Source organism: Thunnus albacares, chromosome 1 (genome assembly GCF_914725855.1).
Source record: "Thunnus albacares chromosome 1, fThuAlb1.1, whole genome shotgun sequence".
NCBI classification, from domain to species: domain Eukaryota; kingdom Metazoa; phylum Chordata; class Actinopteri; order Scombriformes; family Scombridae; genus Thunnus; species Thunnus albacares.
The window spans coordinates 32323967-32342983 of record NC_058106.1 but is presented as its reverse complement, the minus strand read 5'-3'; the positions used below and the strand labels follow the sequence as shown (position 1 = coordinate 32342983).

General features: G+C 38.2%; 1 protein-coding gene across 1 annotated transcript in view; it reads left to right on the top strand.

Annotated features, from left to right (window-relative positions):
- Positions 1–19017, top strand: part of luzp2 (leucine zipper protein 2) — a 165999-nt gene that overhangs the window by 146036 nt on the left and 946 nt on the right. Inside the window, exons 10-11 of the mRNA XM_044355408.1 lie at positions 5539–5643; positions 11899–11973. Coding sequence (XP_044211343.1) covers positions 5539–5643; positions 11899–11973 — 180 coding nt within the window. The remainder of the gene's footprint in view (positions 1–5538; positions 5644–11898; positions 11974–19017) is intronic.

The following is a 19017-nucleotide window of genomic DNA, read 5'->3' as shown; positions in this document are numbered from 1 at the left end:
GTTTTTTTTTCATATTTCTTCATTTTCTTATCATGCTTCAATACCGCCATCCCTACTAGTGTCGCCACTGTCCCTCTGCAGTGGCATCACACAAAACTATATTCTGTAATTGACATGTTCTGTCCGTATTTAAACTCGTGTCAATGTTGGCAGTAAAACCGGATGATCCCATTATAGCAAGTGTGTATTTCCCTGTCACCTTCCTTCCATTACTGTGTGCCAAATAATCGCAAGCACATGGGCAAAATAAACATCTCACAAAAGATAAGACAAGCAGCGGAAACTCAAGTTAGGTGTGGGATGATTTTCTTTATGCTAATGAAGTTATTACTTCCTACTTCATTAGCATACAAATAGCAGCACTCAACTTGTGAGCATTTGCTGGCTCCATTATCTCCTGTAGCCACTGTACACTTTGACAGGCTGTCTGATAAATCTGAGCGAGCCCTCACTGTAAAGATTGCTGGGGTGCTCCATCTGTCCACTCTGCCTGTGTATGTGTAGGTGGGTCAAGACGCATTTAAATCACTGCCAAATTTATTTCAAATTAAGTAGTAAAAAAACAACACACAATAGCACTTATGCACTGTGCATAAGAGAGCCAAACAGCCCATAGCTGAGAAGTTGGGTAACAATTCTCTAACAGAGAGCGAAATGTCAAGAACTTGGCTCTTTGATAAGCACGAGGTGTGCCTCATTAAGCTCATTAACAGCATGAAAGCTCTCAGAAGCATTATTATTACATCTTTTATCCTTATTCCTGTTGTTTAGTTTTCAACCTGACATATTAGTATAAGTGGAATGTAGCTGAATGCTAATAATACTGAAAATGCATGGCTAATCATATTCTAATTATTGTTGGTGATCAAAAGGCAATCATTTAGCACACAGCAGGGCCTAATAGCACTACCACCACTGCAGAAAGGAAAGAAAAAAATACTGCTAAGCTTATAACATATGGAGAAAAGCCTTTAAACACTCACTGGGTGATAAAACATACATTTGAGTTTCATGAGCACACTTAGACTAAAATCCGCTTTGTGTTTTTGAAATCCAAAGTGGGTAAGTGCAGGGATGTTTGTTCAAGCACTCACTGACACCACTTTGAGCTTCACACTCGTAGTTTGAGTTAACATAATGGGCCTTAAGCTCTGGTAGACGCCACTGATAAGACTCTCCCAGACCTTGCCTCTCAAACACCAACACGCACACACACACACACACACACAACTCCTCTTGCTGGTGAAAGATTCATTAGTGTGAAGATGCAGAGATCAGCAAGATTGGAGTGGAAGTTGCTTCATATTTAACAGTCTCTGGGATAGAGCCAAATCTTGTGGTCCGATAGCATGCAATTTTCATCAAAGTAATGGGAGATGATGTCTTAGATGCTCGGAGCACTGTGCTGGAGGAGAAATGAGGCATTTCATGCCGTGCTCTCAGCACTTACTATTTACTTTTATGATTGTTTCCTTGTCTATATAAATCGACAGGATATTCATCTCGCAAGGAGGAGCGAGTAGGTGGTTGACAGAGCAAAAAAAAAAGCAGGTTGGAGATATTTATCAGGTAAATTTGGATTGTAGAATAATGCTGCAATACAGTTACATCATGCAACAAATATGAGCGCATCCGAGTAATGTTTTCTGTTAGGGCTCTTTTAAATTAAACTGTTCTTAAGGAAATAAACCTTTGTGATTTAGATTAAAAAACAATCTTTGTACTTTATTTTCAAAGACAAGCCCTTAATCCTTTTCATTTTTTTTAGTAGTTAATTAAACAGAACACTCCTTAATAATAAACATTTTCAGTTTAAGCTTTACCAAGTTTCTACTGGAAGATCACTGCCCCCATGGAGACAGAACAGTGGGTTTAATGCCTCCCCTTTTCCATTGCTGTAAAATTCTGCTGATTCTGACGGATGCTGTCAAAAGTTAGGAAATAATGCATGAAATGTTCGCCCAAAAGCGGTCACCTCTACAAGCCAATTCCACTGAACCTGCCTAAAAAAATGTTCCTTCAGCTGACAAAGTCAGAATGGAGTTTGACAGTGACAGGTTAAGATTGCTTGTGTTCATCTTGAAACCATCTTGCTTTATGCTCTCAAGAGAACACTTTTGACCCAGTTAAGGAAGATACTACTGTATGTACTAACCTTGTGCAGAAGCCTGGCTGCAACAGACACACAAAGTTATGTTTGGAGGAATATGTGCTGTACAAACTTTGCTTATCTTTTACTGGTTGGTGCTTACAGGACTAGATGTGGTAGGAAGCAGGAAAACAAGCACAGTTTCATATATTACTTTTGTGTTTTACTGTACAGTTACAAACTCGTATATAGAAACCATTAAAACAGCCTGTGCAAATAGTAGGTTCTTACTTAAATAAAAAATATTCTTGTATTATTACTTAATCTAACACAAGAAAGTGGTTGTAGGAATAGTTGAGGATCTACATCTTACACCATCATATTCCAAGTACAAGTAGGTGACTTTTCAACGGGCCATTGCTGGTGTAGAGAGCAGTTTTGCACCTCATTGTGAGTGAAAGCTTGAGCTGTCCCTAAATAATGTCAACATTCCCTATGCAAGAAGGTCAAGCATAAGGCACGGGCTCTGCTCACAGCCCTCAGCAGAGTCTGGAAACATTATTCATCACTCACAGAGTACTTTGAAAGAAACTGAGGTGGCTGTGGCTCAGGAGTTAGAGCCGGTCATCCACCAATCAGGTTGGTGGTTCGATCCCTGGCTCCTCCAGTCTGTATGTCTAAGCATCCTTGGGCAAGATACTGAACCCCAAATTGCTCCTGATGGCTGTGCCATCGATGTGTGATTGTGTGTGTGAAAGGGTGAGGCAGCAATGTATCTGCGCTGGGTTCTGCTTGTGAGCATTTGACAGAGGAGGGCTGAAGTAGTGCAGTTCAGTTATAGGTCTTTACATGGCTATTAATGTCTCCACCACGCAACGCATAAAAATAACCTTAACTACATGAATGGCCTTGGGTTATTCTGCTACTATATAGAGTACTGTACATTAATCATGTCATACTGCATGTCTTGCATCCTACAAGAAACCCAGTGGATATATGATGTAATTCTTTCATACAGCCTTGACCCCTTTTTTCACAGACATTGTATAAATATCTGATTTTCATGTTTATTGAGACAATGAGAAACACGATTATAGAGCTGCAACGAGTATTCAGTTCATTGATTAGTTGATTGCCAGAAAATAACTGACTGATATTGATAATTAAATAATTGTTTTAATAATTTTTTAAGTAGTTTTCAACTACTCAGATGTTTTGATTTAATACTTTTCTTTGTCATACGTGATTTCTGACTGTCTGAAGATGTCCCCTTTGTAATGGTCATTTTTCACTATTTTCTGATATTCTATAGACCAAATAATTAAATTAAATTAAATAACTGGCAGATTAATCAATAATGAAAATAATCATTAGTTGCAGCCCTACATGGTTATATATCTACTCAGGGCTCTAAGAATGGAAAGTTTCCATTCAGGTTTGGCACAGCCATACAATTACTCATCAGTATTTGAATGACTATTTCTAGCGAGTGATGGAAAAAACAGCAAGACTGAAGCTTGCCATGCTATGCTGCCATGGTCACTAGCATGGGGCATCTCTTACACCACTGACTCAAAGCACCTCAACCTCACAAGAGTGATATGTTTTCATGTGGAGATCATTTCAGGAGGTAGTAGTATAGATTGCTTTACCATCTCCAGAGAAAGACTGTCCATCTTGTGCTCCTCCCACTATCTTAACATTACTTTGGCTGTTTTTACAGAGGGTCACTTCACTGAAACGTCATTGTCCATCATTTGAAGCTCTCGCAGTAGTAAATCCCAAATCCAGAGGTGGGTAGTTACGCGTTATATTCACGCCGTTACATGTACTTGAGTAATTTTTTTAATAAATTGTACTTCTAAGAGTGCATTTGCGATAAAATATATGTACTTCTACTCCGTTACATTGGGCTATACTTCTCGCTACTTACTTATATTCAGCTGAGCTCACACAACAACAGCAATTGTATCAATAATTGGATTGTATCACACTGTATAACACCGCAGATCAGTTGTCTGATCTCACAACTGCACTTCTTGACCCAAACAGCTGATCTGCAGCGTAATAAAGTCCGCGGCTTGCATTGGAAAACTGAAGTTCTTAGGTTGAAAAAATGTAGTGCCAAAGAAAAGGGCTGTCTGACGGACAGCAGTACATTGCTTTGTTTCCATGCCGGTAGGCTACTCTTGCCTGCTTCTCCAAACTGGGGGCGTGTCAACTCCCATCTACTGCGAGTAATACAATAACTATGGATAAATATCTCATACAATCCCACTTCAAAAAATCTGAACTATCCCAACAATATATGTGCTCTTCACATTTGTTGAGGATGTGTTGTAATACATCCATGTAATATTGTTATTGGTTTCAAAAGACATATTTTTTGAAAATTAGTGGAAAAAAGTTAGCCTGTTACTGACAAGATAGTTTGGAAGATGTACATGGAAGTAATAAATTGCATCTAATGAAGTTACTCACTACTTGAGTAGTTTTTTACGAGATACTTTTTTACTTTTACTCCAGTAGTTATTTTTAAGAGTACTTTTACTTCTACTTGAGTAAAATTTATTATAAAGTAACTATACTTTTACTTGAGTACCATTTTTGTTTCCTCTGCCCACCACTGCCCAACTCTGTCCCCAGAATTACACTAGTTTTTCACTCACAGTTGATTTGTGTATGTTTATGCAGACATCAATCTCATGCTGGTTTCAAGGTCCAACTTCTGGGACCTGTAAGTCAGTTGCTAGACAACAGTGCACTCGCATTTTATTCAACAAAATCAGACCTGAACAATACTAAACAAAGTGAACTCTAAGAGCAAGATTTGCTTTTAGTATAGTATCTTGCTTGCTAGATTATATGTAAGGTTATATGTCTAGCTCTGTTAGGGTAATATTAAGGTTCTATATTGTATATTTCCTTACTGACAACTAAAATAAAACTTTATATTCCTAATCTATTGAGGAAATTAACGACCAATAGATCAATATCACTGCATCAAAGATGTACTTGGAAAAATGCAGAAGACAAAACATGTGCAGTACTTATAACTTAAATTTTTGAAATAGCTGGTGTGATGGTGTGGATGTGGACTCTGGCTTATAGCTGCAATAGTTGAAATTAGTACTGGATATGTGGTTGTAGAATATTGCTCTGTTCACCTCCAAGCCTTAGTACCTCAATAATTCTCTTTTTAGTTTTTCAGCACTGGCTGTCTTTCTTTTGCCCTTCCTGCTGCCTGTTACAACACAGTCATTCCAGTGATGATTTATTTACAACAAATAAATAAATTAAATTTGTTTAAATGAATAAGTATAACCGTTATGAACCTTTAAGTGAGATCTGATTACATTTCAGGAACCCCAGAGCCACTGCTGCATCAACAAGCCATTTACACATTTTATTTTTAACCCCAAGTTGAAATGTTCTCTTTTTCTCTACAGGATATCTCCAAAGTTCAGAGAATTGTCACTGCCAGTAAATCACCCATGAACATTGGAGTAATGAGGAGAGAGAGTGGCGGAGGTAAAGAGTGCCAGATGGAAAAGGTGAGCCTTCAGAGTAATTAAACTGTAATGGCCTATGTGACCTGAGGGCCTGACTCCATGACGTTCATCTGTTCACTGAATTCATGCTCAAGTCCTGCATCAGAAATCAAACAAGACACTTTTGCTCCAAGTGTCTTCATTATGTTTATTAATTGGAAAACTTTATGCAAGAACTGCAACAAGTTTAATCTTAGAACACTGATGACACATGCTTCAATTCATAAATTTGATTCAACTTGCAAATTGCTGTTATATTTTGGATAAATCCCTTCTCCTTGCACATTACTAAAAGATTACATCAATCCCACTAGTGCTAGCAAAATTAGTCTGTAAGGGGTGATGATTAATGTTTTTAAATTTGCAAACTCAATTCAAACTCATCATTTGCCATATTTGCATTGACAAGTGCTAGCATCACAGAAAGAGGAGGCAGAACAATAATGTAAATAAATCTAACATATGTGAGAAACAGTGGTGTAAAATACAGTGAAAGAAAAACATCCATAGGAACAACAAACAGAGCCATAATCTTGGATGCCCAGTGATGATGAGGAAGAACATATACATTCATAAACCCCCAGTGATGACAAAGGCAGTGTGCTGTGTGGAACTTTGTTGGATTCAAAGACAATAATGACAGTACATACATTACTTTGCAAGGAAAGCAGCTTACTGTCAGAGTTGGCCAAAGGTTTGGCTCTGTCTTGTGTCGCATTAATCTCTTGTTTTGAAATATGACCAAATGATACTCAATGTCCTCTTACAACACAAATGTTGTGCTACTTGTTCTAACCAGGGGTGTGCCCGAATACAAATACATTATTCAGCGAAGCACAAATAGTGGGTTTTATACGATTTGTTTCATACAAATATTTTAAAAATTATTTGTTTGGGGTGTCCCCCAGAGATAAAGCTGAGCTACTGACACATGCAAAGTGCTCCCAAGGGGCTCTCCATAACCTGTTGTTCCCCTTCTCCTTTCCACAAAGTTAGGTTGTAAAAAATAGGCAATAAATGAAAAGTAAAAAGCAATAATCACCTTTTAGGTTCCTCCCTACACATTACATGGTGTGCTGTCTCTGTGTTATGGGTGTATAAATAGGTAGAGGTCTGTCTGCAATGAGGCGATGATTAAAGTTTTAGCTTAGTAAACAGCGCAGTCGTCTATGCTCTGGGAGACAACAGTTCAAGACCCAGTGTGGGACATCCTTCGTAAGACACTTATTGACACACATATGAACACACATGAACACCTATTGTAACACTTTAATTTTCTAAAATTAAAAGTGTAATAACAAAAACAGGATTCACTTTTATTCGGATACAAATACAGATACAAATGATTTTGCTGCCTCAACAAATACAGGTACAAATACAAATACTGGGATCTCTGCACATCCCTAGTTCTAACCTTGCATATAAATGTTAGCTGTTGAGCAGGACTCAAGACAGAAATGCAGAAATCTTTTTCTGGACACAGGAGATTATGATTACATGGAACACAATTTTTATGGGTAAAGATTTCATCATGAAAGATCTGAGTTTTCCTAATGGATCACACAGGACTGAAGGAGGGTCTTACCTGTGAGGGTTTTAAGGAATAAAAAAAAGGTTTGTATAACAACAGATTAAACATTGTAAAAGCAGTCCCCCTTCATAGCTGGACAAACTGAAAGTTTTGGGGCAGAAGCAATAAAAATAGTCTTCAAAAAATGGTTTTCCTAAGTGCAAATATGTTTTTATAAGAAGGGGTTTCATTTGAACATTTGAGTGAGCTGAGTGCCTCGCTGACACTTTGAAATCATTTATTGAGGGAAGAGAGAGAGAAGCAATCATTGACCTCTTCTGTTACGATTTTTTGTGAAGGGCTTTGGTACCTTAGAGTCATAGACATGCTTGTCTAGGATCCGGGCAACTGCGAGGAGTCAGCTATCAGGAAGGCTCTGAATGAATATCTCCAACCCTGTTAAAACCAAGAGGATTTGAAGAATGCAGGGGAAGCAAAACAGGTCCGTAAGGATTTTTGACGAGTGGCTATCAAGAACTATTACGGATACAAGTTGATAGACCACTGGAGACAGAGGAGTATGAAGGGATGCCACCCAGAAAGCAAATTACCCTCTGTGGAAACTGTGTCAAAGAGATTCTTCCTTAATGAAATCATGCCAAAAACTATTGTTCACTGGTATACCATAATTGATTATATAATTTTGGCAAGGTTGTAAAAATTGTACAGCAAGAGGGAGAAACATTCTGATACAGATAAGAGGAGACATACAGTATTTGAAAAAGAGACTCAGATATTGTGTTTTCTCATGAATGCTGCCACATCTTCTCCTGTCCTCCTCTCCCTGCAGGCTGGGAGGAAATGAGGAGAGACAGTTAGTTTGAGTGTGTATAACCTGCAGTCTGTGCTTCAGTTTGAAAATTAAATGTGATAGGTTTGCAGCAATCCAACAAATGTTTTGCTTTTCCTACACAGACTTCACACTTGAAATATATATATTTCATATAAAATGCATTAGGCTTGAGATTGTCTCACAGTGTTATGGAGTATCTAGGCGTTCACCTCTGTTCATCACCCATCCTGCTTGTGGTTAGGTGCATCCAAATATTCTTGTGTTCAGCCAGTGTTTCAAGCAAGTAATTCACAATTTAGCTAAAGGTTAAAGAGACTTTTTAGTGACAATGTTTTGTGTTCATCCTGTATGAAGCTATGTTTTGGCCACAATGATTTGCAGCAATGTTACATGGAGGCAAAATTATTACCATGGGAGCAAAACGGCTTCAAGACTATCACAGAATAGAAGTGTCTTGACATTGCCCGGAGCCATGCTTACAATTCTGTAAGAGAAAACACATTCTGTAGGGCCTCAATTAATGATTTTTTTCAGCATTTATTATTTCACGATTGATTATTTAGTCTATAAAATGTCAGAAAATACTGAAAAATGCCCATCACAAGTTTCAGGAGCCCAAGGTGACATAGTCAATTTGCTTGTTTTTTTTCCAACAGTCGAAAACCAAAGGGTATTTACAATGACGATGTGAAACTGAGAAAAGCAGTATATCCTCACATTTAAGTGGCTGGAACCAGCTAATGTTTAGCATTTTTGCTTCAAAAAATAAACAATAAATGAATAAAATGTTTAATCTACTGATTATTTCATCAACCATATCACATATCACATATCAACAGCTTGTCATAAGAAGTTAGTTGGATGATTGTATGGTTTCAGAGGAAGTCAATGGAATATCATTAATGTCATTGGTATAAAACTGATTTAAATCCTATTTATCAAACAGAACTCTCTCAGTAGTCATGAGTCATGAGTAGTCTCTCCACCCTTGGCACCTATATACATATATATATATGCTCCTTGCCGGAGCATGTTCGTTGTACCACATCAATCTCTACTTGTGATAGCAGTTGGCGTTTTGGAACACTGAGCTAGTTGGTTCGTTCAGCTTACATGTTGGGTTTTGAAGCATCCATATATCCCACAACCTCTGCATGTAGCCCTTCTCCAACAGATCCCTATTCTCTGCCCTGCTCCGTCTATGTCTTGTTCCAGTAGCCCATTTCTCATCAGGGTGTCCTGGTTCTCCAACACCTGACGTGGACCTTGTTGACCAGGGCGACCTCTGAGCTGGTATGACTCTCGAATTTGCGGTTTCACTCATACTGAAGTAGGCCAGCAGCATCAAAGACCTTGCCTAAGGGTCCACACTAGATATATTACCCCGCCGTGTCCGGTATTCGAACCCCGAACTCCCGCGCCAAAGTCAGCAGTGTTACCCACTGTGCTATCCCGCTGCTAGCCACCAAACCACTGAGCTATCCACCGAACCATCCAAAGTGTACTCTCAGTGGCAAGGTAATAACACAAGAACAGAACCTCCCAGGGCTGAGACTGAACAATACTGGAAGAGTATATGGGAGAAGGAGGCATCACATAACACCAATGCTCAGTGGCTGGTGGATCTAAGAGCAAACCACAGCAATCTCCCAGATCAAGATCCAGTGACCATTACAATGGCAGACATTTAAGAACCACTGTCAGGTAGGAAGAGCTGGACAGCACCGGGCCCGTACATGATCCACACCTACTGGCTAAAGAAACTGACTGCACTCCATGAACACCTGGCAGCACAAATGAACCAGCTGCTGATGGATGGGATGCACCCAGAGTGGTTAACCCAAGAGCGGACAATCCTGATCATGAAGGACCCCCAGAAGGGCATGATCCCATCCAACTACCGGCCAATAACCTGCCTCTGTACAACATGGAAGCTCCTGTCAGGCATCATAGCGGCCAAGATGAATAGGCACATGGCCCAGTACATGAGCAGGGCCCAGAAAGGAATTGGTAGCAATACCAGGGGTGCTAAGCACCAGCTACTGGTCGATAGAGCAGTCACCCAAGACTGCAAGACCAGGCAGACCAACCTGTGCACCTTCCAAATCCAGACTGACAAACTGGTAATGGCTAACCAACCGGACATCATGTTGATTGACAAACAACAGAAGAAGGCAGTAGTGATAGATGTAGCAATCCCAAGTGACAGCAACATCAAGAAGAAGGAACACAAGAAGATCGAAAAATACCAAGGGCTGAAAGAGAAGCTAGAAAAGATGTGGGGAGTGAAGGCAACAGTGGTGCCAGTGGTAATTGGAGCACTGGGGGGCTGTGACCCACAAACTGGGAGAGTGGCTCCAGCAGATTCCAGGTATAACATCTGAGGTCTCTGTCCAGAAGAGCGCAGTCCTAGGAACAGCTAAGATACTGTGCAGAACCTTCAAACTCCCAGGCCTCTGGTAGAGGACCCGAGCTTGAGGAAGACACACCACCACCCCTGATGGGAGGGGGGTGAGAAGGGGATTTTTATATATATATAAAATCCCGTTCTCATATATTAGGGGTGTGCCCAAATACAAATACAGATACAAATACAAATACTGGGCCCTCTGCACATCCCTAATATATATACTGCCACTAGACCATGACATATACATAAGCACAAAATCTAGTACCATTGTTATGCAGATCACAAACAAGTTTATGTCCCATTAAAAACCGGTGAAGGGGGCAATTTTCATTATCTTTTATCTTGTCTGGCAGAAATAAAGCCAAAACCTTCGCCAGCTAAACAAAAACAAATCAGAAATAATTCTCTGGTCCTCCAAAGTCCATCCTCATATTACAGAAACATCTTGGATCCCTGTCGACAAATATCAAACCTGCCGCCAGAGACCTAGGTGTAATATTTAACAGTGACCTTTCATTTGAAAAACAAATTACAAACATTGTTCAATCATATTTTTATCACTTGAGGAGCATCTCAAGAATCAGGTCTTTTCTCTCTCAGCCTGATCTCGAGAAGGTCATCCATGCTTTTATTTCATCTCGGTTAGATTACTGTAATTTATTGTATTCAGGCATCTCGGTTAGATTACTGTAATTTATTGTATTCAGGCATCTCAGTTAGATTTCTGTAATTCATTGTATTCAACACCTTCAGCTGATACAAAATGCAGCAGTGCGGCTTTTAACAAATACTAGAAGACAAGATCACATCAGCCTTGTTTTAGCTTCTCTTCACTGGTTGCCAGTAAGTTTAAGGATTGATTTTAAGATTTAACTTATCACATTTAAAGCACGTCAAGGTTCAGCTCCCAGCTACATTGCTGAATGCTGCTCCCCTATGAGCCAGACCACAGGCTCAGATCCTCGGGCAGGGCTCTGCTAGCTGTCCTTAAGTCCCAGCTCAAGACTAAAGGTGACCAGACTTTTGCAGTCAGGGCCCCTCAGCTCTGGATCTCCCTGCCCAAGAATCTGAGGCTTGCAGGATCAGTGAAATCTTTTAAATCATTTTTCAAAACATATATTTTTAAAAAAGCCTTTTTATTAATTCTAGCACACTGTTTTATTTCCAACATGTCTTACCTGTTTTATTAACACTGTTGTTGTCTTTTTTTTATCTTTATTGTTGGGGATTTTATTCCATTTAATTTTTACATAAATTTAATTGCCTGATTTTGTTTGCCTCAGTCCTGAAATGTTTTAATCCTACAGCACTTTATAACTTTGTTTTGAAAAGTTCTGTATGAATAAAGTTTATTATTATTATTATTATTATTATTATTATTATTATTATTATAATGAAGTCTATTCATCTCATGTGTTTTCACTGAATACACACAGTCCCAGCATGCAATCTGCACTCTGAAATAATTTCCCTCTCCTCCGATAGACGGGGGGCGACTGCTTCCAGAATCAGACGGAGGAATCGGCTGCAGACAGTAAAAAGCTACCAGAACCACAGCAGGTGAGCTTCACTTGAATCTATATGGAAATAACGGATGCAGACATTGTAGAATTGATTCTTGTTACTGCAGTGTTGTCAGTCTTGCTGTGTTTTGCCCCCTAAAAAAATTGTGTATCAGTTCATCAGTGAAACTGATGGTGTCTCTATATTTTTCTAATAGTCAAGAAATCCAGTGAAAAGACCTGAGGCAGAAGAAGTATTCAGATCATTTACTTCGATAAAAGTACCACTACAGCAATGTAAAAATACTCCATTACAAGTAAAAGTCCTGCATGAAAAATCCTACTTAATGAAAGGACATAAGCATTAGCTGTAAAATGTAGTTAAAGTATCCATTTTGTCTGATATATTATTATATATGACATCATTAGATTATTAATACTGAAGCATCAGTGTGTAAGCAGCATGTTACTGTTGTAGCTGCTGGAGGTGGAGCTAGTTTAAACTACTTTACATACATACACACAGTTAGCTAGTTTAGCCCAGTGGTTCCAAACCTAGGGGTTGGGCCCCTCCAAAGGGTCACCAGGAAAGAGAAGAAAAAGCAAAGATCTGATAAACAAATCTGTTTTCAGTTTCTCTAATCTTTGATTTTTTGTGAAATACTGGATCATTTGAACATTTATTGAAATGAAAGAAGTTTAGAGGGAAAAATCACTATTTGGTGGGGCTGTTAACAACTCATAGACATCTGAAATGTGACACTGACTAAACACTGCTTTTTGAAAGAAGTCAAAAGACGAAAAAGTCGGAAACCACTGGTTTCATCTTTAACAATGTGTTGGATTTTGAAAGCTTGTTATACCATCCATTGTGTCAAATCTTCATCTGAAAAGTAACTAAAGCTGTCAAATCAATGCTTTGGAGAAGAAAGTACAATATTTCCCTCTGAAATTAAGTGGAGTGGAAGTGTAAAGTAGCATAAAATTGAAATACTTAAATAAAGTAAAAGTTCAGTACTTGAGTAGATGTACTCAGTTACTTTCCACTACTGGAAAAGACTAAAACCAACAACATATTCAGTAGGGAAAAGAGTAGGGAAGGCTCAGTACTTCCCACCTTCCCTACTCCATCTGTGGCCCCCACCCTAAGCCCATTGGTTCTGACTGAAGATGTAAATCTTAAAAACAGGTGACAAATATAGTTTTGCTTCATAAAAATGCTAAATAATTCCTTTATCCAGCTGGGCACTGTAATTTTAGCTAACATTATTAAAACAGAAGTAAATTTAGATTTTTTGGGTGGAATATTTTCACCATCTATAACATATATGTGGGACTCAAAACAAACTACAGTGCCCATGTTTACATTAATGAGAATATGTCACCCAGTGTAAAGATGTGCTTTGTTGACGTGTTTTAATAATTATTGCACAACAATGGAGGTCTATGGCACAGAGACAGTAGCTACATTAAAATTTGTCAACACAGAAAATACTTTTACAATTTCTTGACAATAAGAAAAAAAATATATCACCAGCCTTATCCTTTGCTTAGTTCTTCTGTAACAGATTATAGCAGTTTTTAGACTATTCTAGTTATTCGGAGCGTAATTTCTTGCATTACACAGAAATTTCAACATGAAAAATGAAAAAAAAATGTAGCAAGACATTGCATGTCTTAAAGAATTTCATGAAATGCAAGACTACACAGACAACTAACTAATCACCAAACAAACTAATTCAACTCAGTTTGTAACAAAATACAAAACAAAGAAGTGAAACAAAGCACAACGGATGATACAGTGTGATGGAAGGATGTACAACTCCTATATCATATTCCTAAAAATAAGGCAACCAATCTGCTAAAATCTAATATTCAGTGTGCCAATGTCAATGCCTTGCCAAAGCCTATGCTTAACTGCTTCCCTCATCATATTATTGAATTGAGTCACACCTGTTTGGAGGTGGCAGATGGTACAGCAAAACAATGCATCTCATTTCAATTCAGTGCAATACTGTGTAACTGAGCAACTGCCTTGCATTCCAAGTGGCAGCGTTCCATTTTTAGAATATTTGCACAAGAATGCGAGAATATTTCAAAAAAAATCTCGACAAATGGGCAGAATTGACTTCACTGGTTTGTTTTATGCAAGAAAGACAGTCTGACAATTGCTTTTTTTATATAATACAACAAAGGACTGTCACTGATTCAAAGCATTACAAGATAATGGTATTCTGTATTAGATAGTGATATAGTGCTACATAATGTAACATGTAACATGTTTGCTGTACCAACAATGCAACATGCAAGACCAGCAAAAAAATATAATAATAGAAAGAATTTGCATCGTCGAACCATGTCCACCTTAACAACAACAATATTTTGTTTGGGAACAAAAAACTAGTAACATTTCAGCTAATTACTTCTTATACATGAACCTTTTGTTGGGGAAAAACTTTTTTTTTTTCTTTTAATCTAATTAATTGGAAAATTTTCACATTGTGTTGCAACACTATATCTACCATCAGCTCTCTTTGCTTGCTGTCTGTTGGTATCCCTCATGCACAGCACTTGCCATTCACCGGGTAGTAAACAATTTGATTAGTAATGATCTGCATTCCGGTCTCTGTGGATCAATCTGCATTAAAGTGCCCCCTATTTCTGTCACTACTCTACCTTCATTATGTGCTCTCATGTTCGATTTGTGAGAGTGAGAACCTGAGTGGCTTCTCCCCTTATGTTCAAATACTTCCGGAAGAAAAGGCAATTCTTTAAGTCTCGCAACACAAAGAAAGGTTTATAGGAAGACAGAGCAACAGCTGCACTTTGTAGGTGAGATATATTGTACAATAAGCCCTCGTCTATTTACTCAGTCTCCTCCGGCAGACCGATCAGACAAAGAGGCTCTGGCGGATGTGGCCTCAAGATCGAAAGTCTGATAGACCAACACCAGACACCCTCAGTGGAGCTTTCAGCCAGAATAACTATAATGTCAACAACATTGGGGGAAATAACATTGTTCTGGGTTTGTAAATATATTGTGTAGACTTAAGAGACACAGTATGCTATCTAACCTGTGTAACATTTGTTCAAATGTATGGTGTATCATGCTGGAGCCCACCATTAAGATTCTTTGTGAGTTAAGTAACTTGTTCTCCTTAAGTCAAAAATATAACTCCGTAACACTTCAGCAAACTCTGACATTCTTAAACAACACAGCATATCTCTGAAGCAAAGTAGCACCAGTATTGTTTGTTCTGACATTCCTGAATTCATTAAAAAGGTGCAAGTGGAAGAATAGCAGCTAGAATGTGAGGAGAAAAATATCAGCAGTTTCAAAGACAGTTTATGCACCAAGTATGCAATTGCTCAAAATCATTATTAATAAATGTTCAAATTATTATTATCATTATTACTATTATTATTGTTGTTATTATTATCATTATCATTATTATTATTATTATTATTATTTAAACAAAACAAGTAGTCTTTCATCTGTCTGTCAGTTTTAGCACTGTTAAAATAGTTGTTTTACCAATAGCGACAGTATTAGGACAAGAACCTGCTATGTTTGTTATTGTATTTTAGAAATAATGGTGGCATTTGTGCTCAGTTGCTAACATTATCTGAGGAAAATAATTATACCTTCTGCCTGCCTAGCTAGTAAAGTGGGAAGTGTACGCCCACGTACGTCATTTTAGCTGTAATTTATTTTTTTATACCTCCACATGTTTCTGGAATCTCTTTGTATTTTATAGACTAGACTAGATATATTGATATAAAGCCTCTCTATGAACTGTAATCTTGGCCCATCTTATTAGAAAAAAAAATATAACTGTAAAGATTTCTCTTCATCCATCCTTATGAAAAACACAATGCACAATAAGTCAATATAAAGTCAGAACTGTACGTACCATGCAATAGCAGAAACTTTATTGTTAGATATACAGTACATTTGTTTTTAATCAGCTTGACTGCTGACATTGTCAGCTGATAAAGCTGTTGCAAGTTTCTCCAAAAACCCACCCTTGCACAAAAACTATAAGATGTCCTTAAGGGAGTTTTTGCTAGTGATAAATAGGATTCACAAAAAAAAAAAAAAAGAAAATCCTAAACCCACATTAAAGTGGGCGGGAACAGAGTTTGGCAAGAAGCCACAAGAGTGCATTAAGTGAGAGATCAAGCTTGCCTGCAGAAGGAAGTGAGAGTTATTGAGTACCCAGTCTCAGTCACACACATCCATGTACTTCAGTTAAAAATGCACTGCTCAGTATTTTGTAATAACACAACTGCCAAATGATATGGTCAAATACAAAGTTTACTTTCATGCTCCCCCGAAAGTGATAGGATAAGTGTAGAGTTGCATGTTGCCTCTTTTCTGTTTATTTTGCTCCAAGCCAGGTGGTAGAACTGTAACCCGCTGCCATGCAGAGTGATGTGTAACTCAATAATTTGCAAGCAGCCAGCAAGCCTTAAGGTATTCTCCAAAGTGACATTGGCAAACACTAAACAGATGCTTTGCTTGGAGAATTTGTTTCTAGTGCCTGTGTGCTGTATTTAAACATGCCATTGCCAAAAATTATTCAGAATACCAAAGAAAATTGCATCACATTAAAACAATACATTGGAGCCCAAATGATTTTGTCTTTAAAATACAAGAGGGAATTTGTGAAAATAACAGGAACACACACAAACCTCTATTAGACTGCATTGTGTTTCAACATGCCACTGAACTGTAAACAGACTGGTGTTGCTCTCGCTGCTGTTCTTCAAAACCCAGAGAACTGCTGGTCTTCCATCCCACCAGTTAGTTAATTGCATTCATTCTGCGTCCCAAGTGTAACTCCTTCCTTCTATGCCTAAGATGAAAACCAGCAGGATTCTGTAGCCATTAAAGCTGGGCAATCGATTGCAAAGTTACCAAAAATCAATATTATGACTCACTAACTGACCTAACTTCAGTCACATCAATACGTTTGATAAATTCCTCCCTTTATACAGGCTGCTACCTACCCCTTGAAAGTACAAAAACAAATCTAACCCTATAGGCCAAAGTACACAACCAGTCAGAGTGTGCTGTGAATTAATTTCATGAATCACCGGGTCGGTATTGTTCCACTGAGTAATTTTAAACAGTGTATTCAACCAGACAGTTCCAGTCTACTGTAAGTCTGATAGACAAAATGAGTCATTGTTGGAGTAAAAACAGCTGGGGGCAGGTGCAGAAAAACATGTCATGTCGGTCATGTGGGCACATTTTGGCGTCAGTCGACAAGATACAGAACAAAACACAGCTACATTTAAGTGCAGCTTCTTACAAGCATTCAGTCAGGTGTGATTTTGTAGCAAGTTTGCAGAGAGATTGTGTGCCCAGGACAGGCACATGAGCTGGTCATCAGAGCAGAGTCAGGTTAGCAGTAAACCGTGAATTTAACAATGAACATTCAGTATGACACGGTGTCAATGCAGGAGGTGTAGCATAAGTAGCATGTTAGCAGAGCAGCAGCTTCAGTCCTCCATCTGTGTCTACACTCGATGCATTCAGGCACAGTAATGAGTGTAGGTCACCTGAGCACTGGCAGCATTCAGAGCCCAGCACACAATCACTGTGTTTAAAATGGAAGAAAATACATTTGAAGCTTAGAACTGTGCTTAAAAACATGAGCCAACATGCAATCGACTCAAGTGACATTACTTGAGGTAATTTAATTTTTTAAATTTTACACAGCTCCCTCTGGAACCACAAAAGGCTTTACGTAACTTTTTTTCACATATGTAGTAGAACTCCCCAAGACCTTCAGATTCTTGTGCACAGGTGTATTTAATGAGATATTGTTTCACTAAATGTTACCAAGGTAAATGTGACAATTAGTCATGGTTTCAGGTGATATCACCCAGCCCAAGTAGCTAATCCCCGGACTACCTCCTTCAAAGTCAGCATTTCGAAACCAACGAGGTGACAAGGCTGTTGTATTTCAAAGGCTCATTTAAATTCATCCCAGAAATATAGCCTTGTTTTGCCGAAATGAGGAGTACACAACCTGTTAATCCTTCACAGCCCCCAGCATCCCAAACTCTCATTTGCATGGACAGCGACTTGTTCAGTGTTGCACTTGGGTGGTCCTAATCAACTTTTATGTCATGTGGTCAGTTAGTCACTGGCACATACTGTATATCACATGAACTGGATCAATGAAAACCCTTCTGCAGGAGTGCCCTGCAGGGATCAACTCTTATCTTAAAAGTACAAAAGATATGCAGTTAATCACCACATACTGTAGGTGTTTACAATGATTTACTCATATTGTGATAGAGAAATGAAAGTTACATTGATGTTTTTACCATTAAATTTCAGTATTTTAGTGACTTAAACCCACTTTTTTGAGTAAATTATATGCACAGTCACTTTATTATTTGTTTGGTGGGTATCTACTTTTCCAGTGACAATCAAATAGCGCTGCCCTGTACACTAACATTTTTAAAAATCTGTCATTTCCTTTAGGGCTGCAACTAACGATTATTTTCATCATCGATTAATCTGCCAATTAATCATGTGTCAAAAAAATGCCTTTTATAATTTCTTAAAGCTCAAGGTGACATCCTCAGATGTCTCCTTTTGTCTGATCAACAGCCCAAAATCCAAAGATATTCAGTTTGCTGTCATGTACGACAAAGAAAAGCTTCACATTCTCACATTTGAGAAGCTGCCATGATTGAATATGTAGAATTTTTTTGCTTAAAAAGTTACCAAAACAATTATTCAATTATCAAAACAGTTGAACCAATTAATTTTCTGATGATTGACTAATCTATTAATCGACTAATCATTGCAGCTGTAATTGCCTTACTCCACACCCCCACACATTCACTCCCAACATAAGGGGGCATGTTCAAGCTAAAACCAGGAGCGAGAGAGGAATTAGAAGTGTGTAATTATTGCCCAGTAGTAATGGCAATAATTATAGTATTGGTAATGAAACGCTACTAATTAATATTATATTATCTTAAATGCTTAACTACTTCCTTTGCATCCCAGAGATATTTAAGAGCATTTCCTTCTCAAATTACAGACCACCACATGTCTACTGTGGAATATTATTGT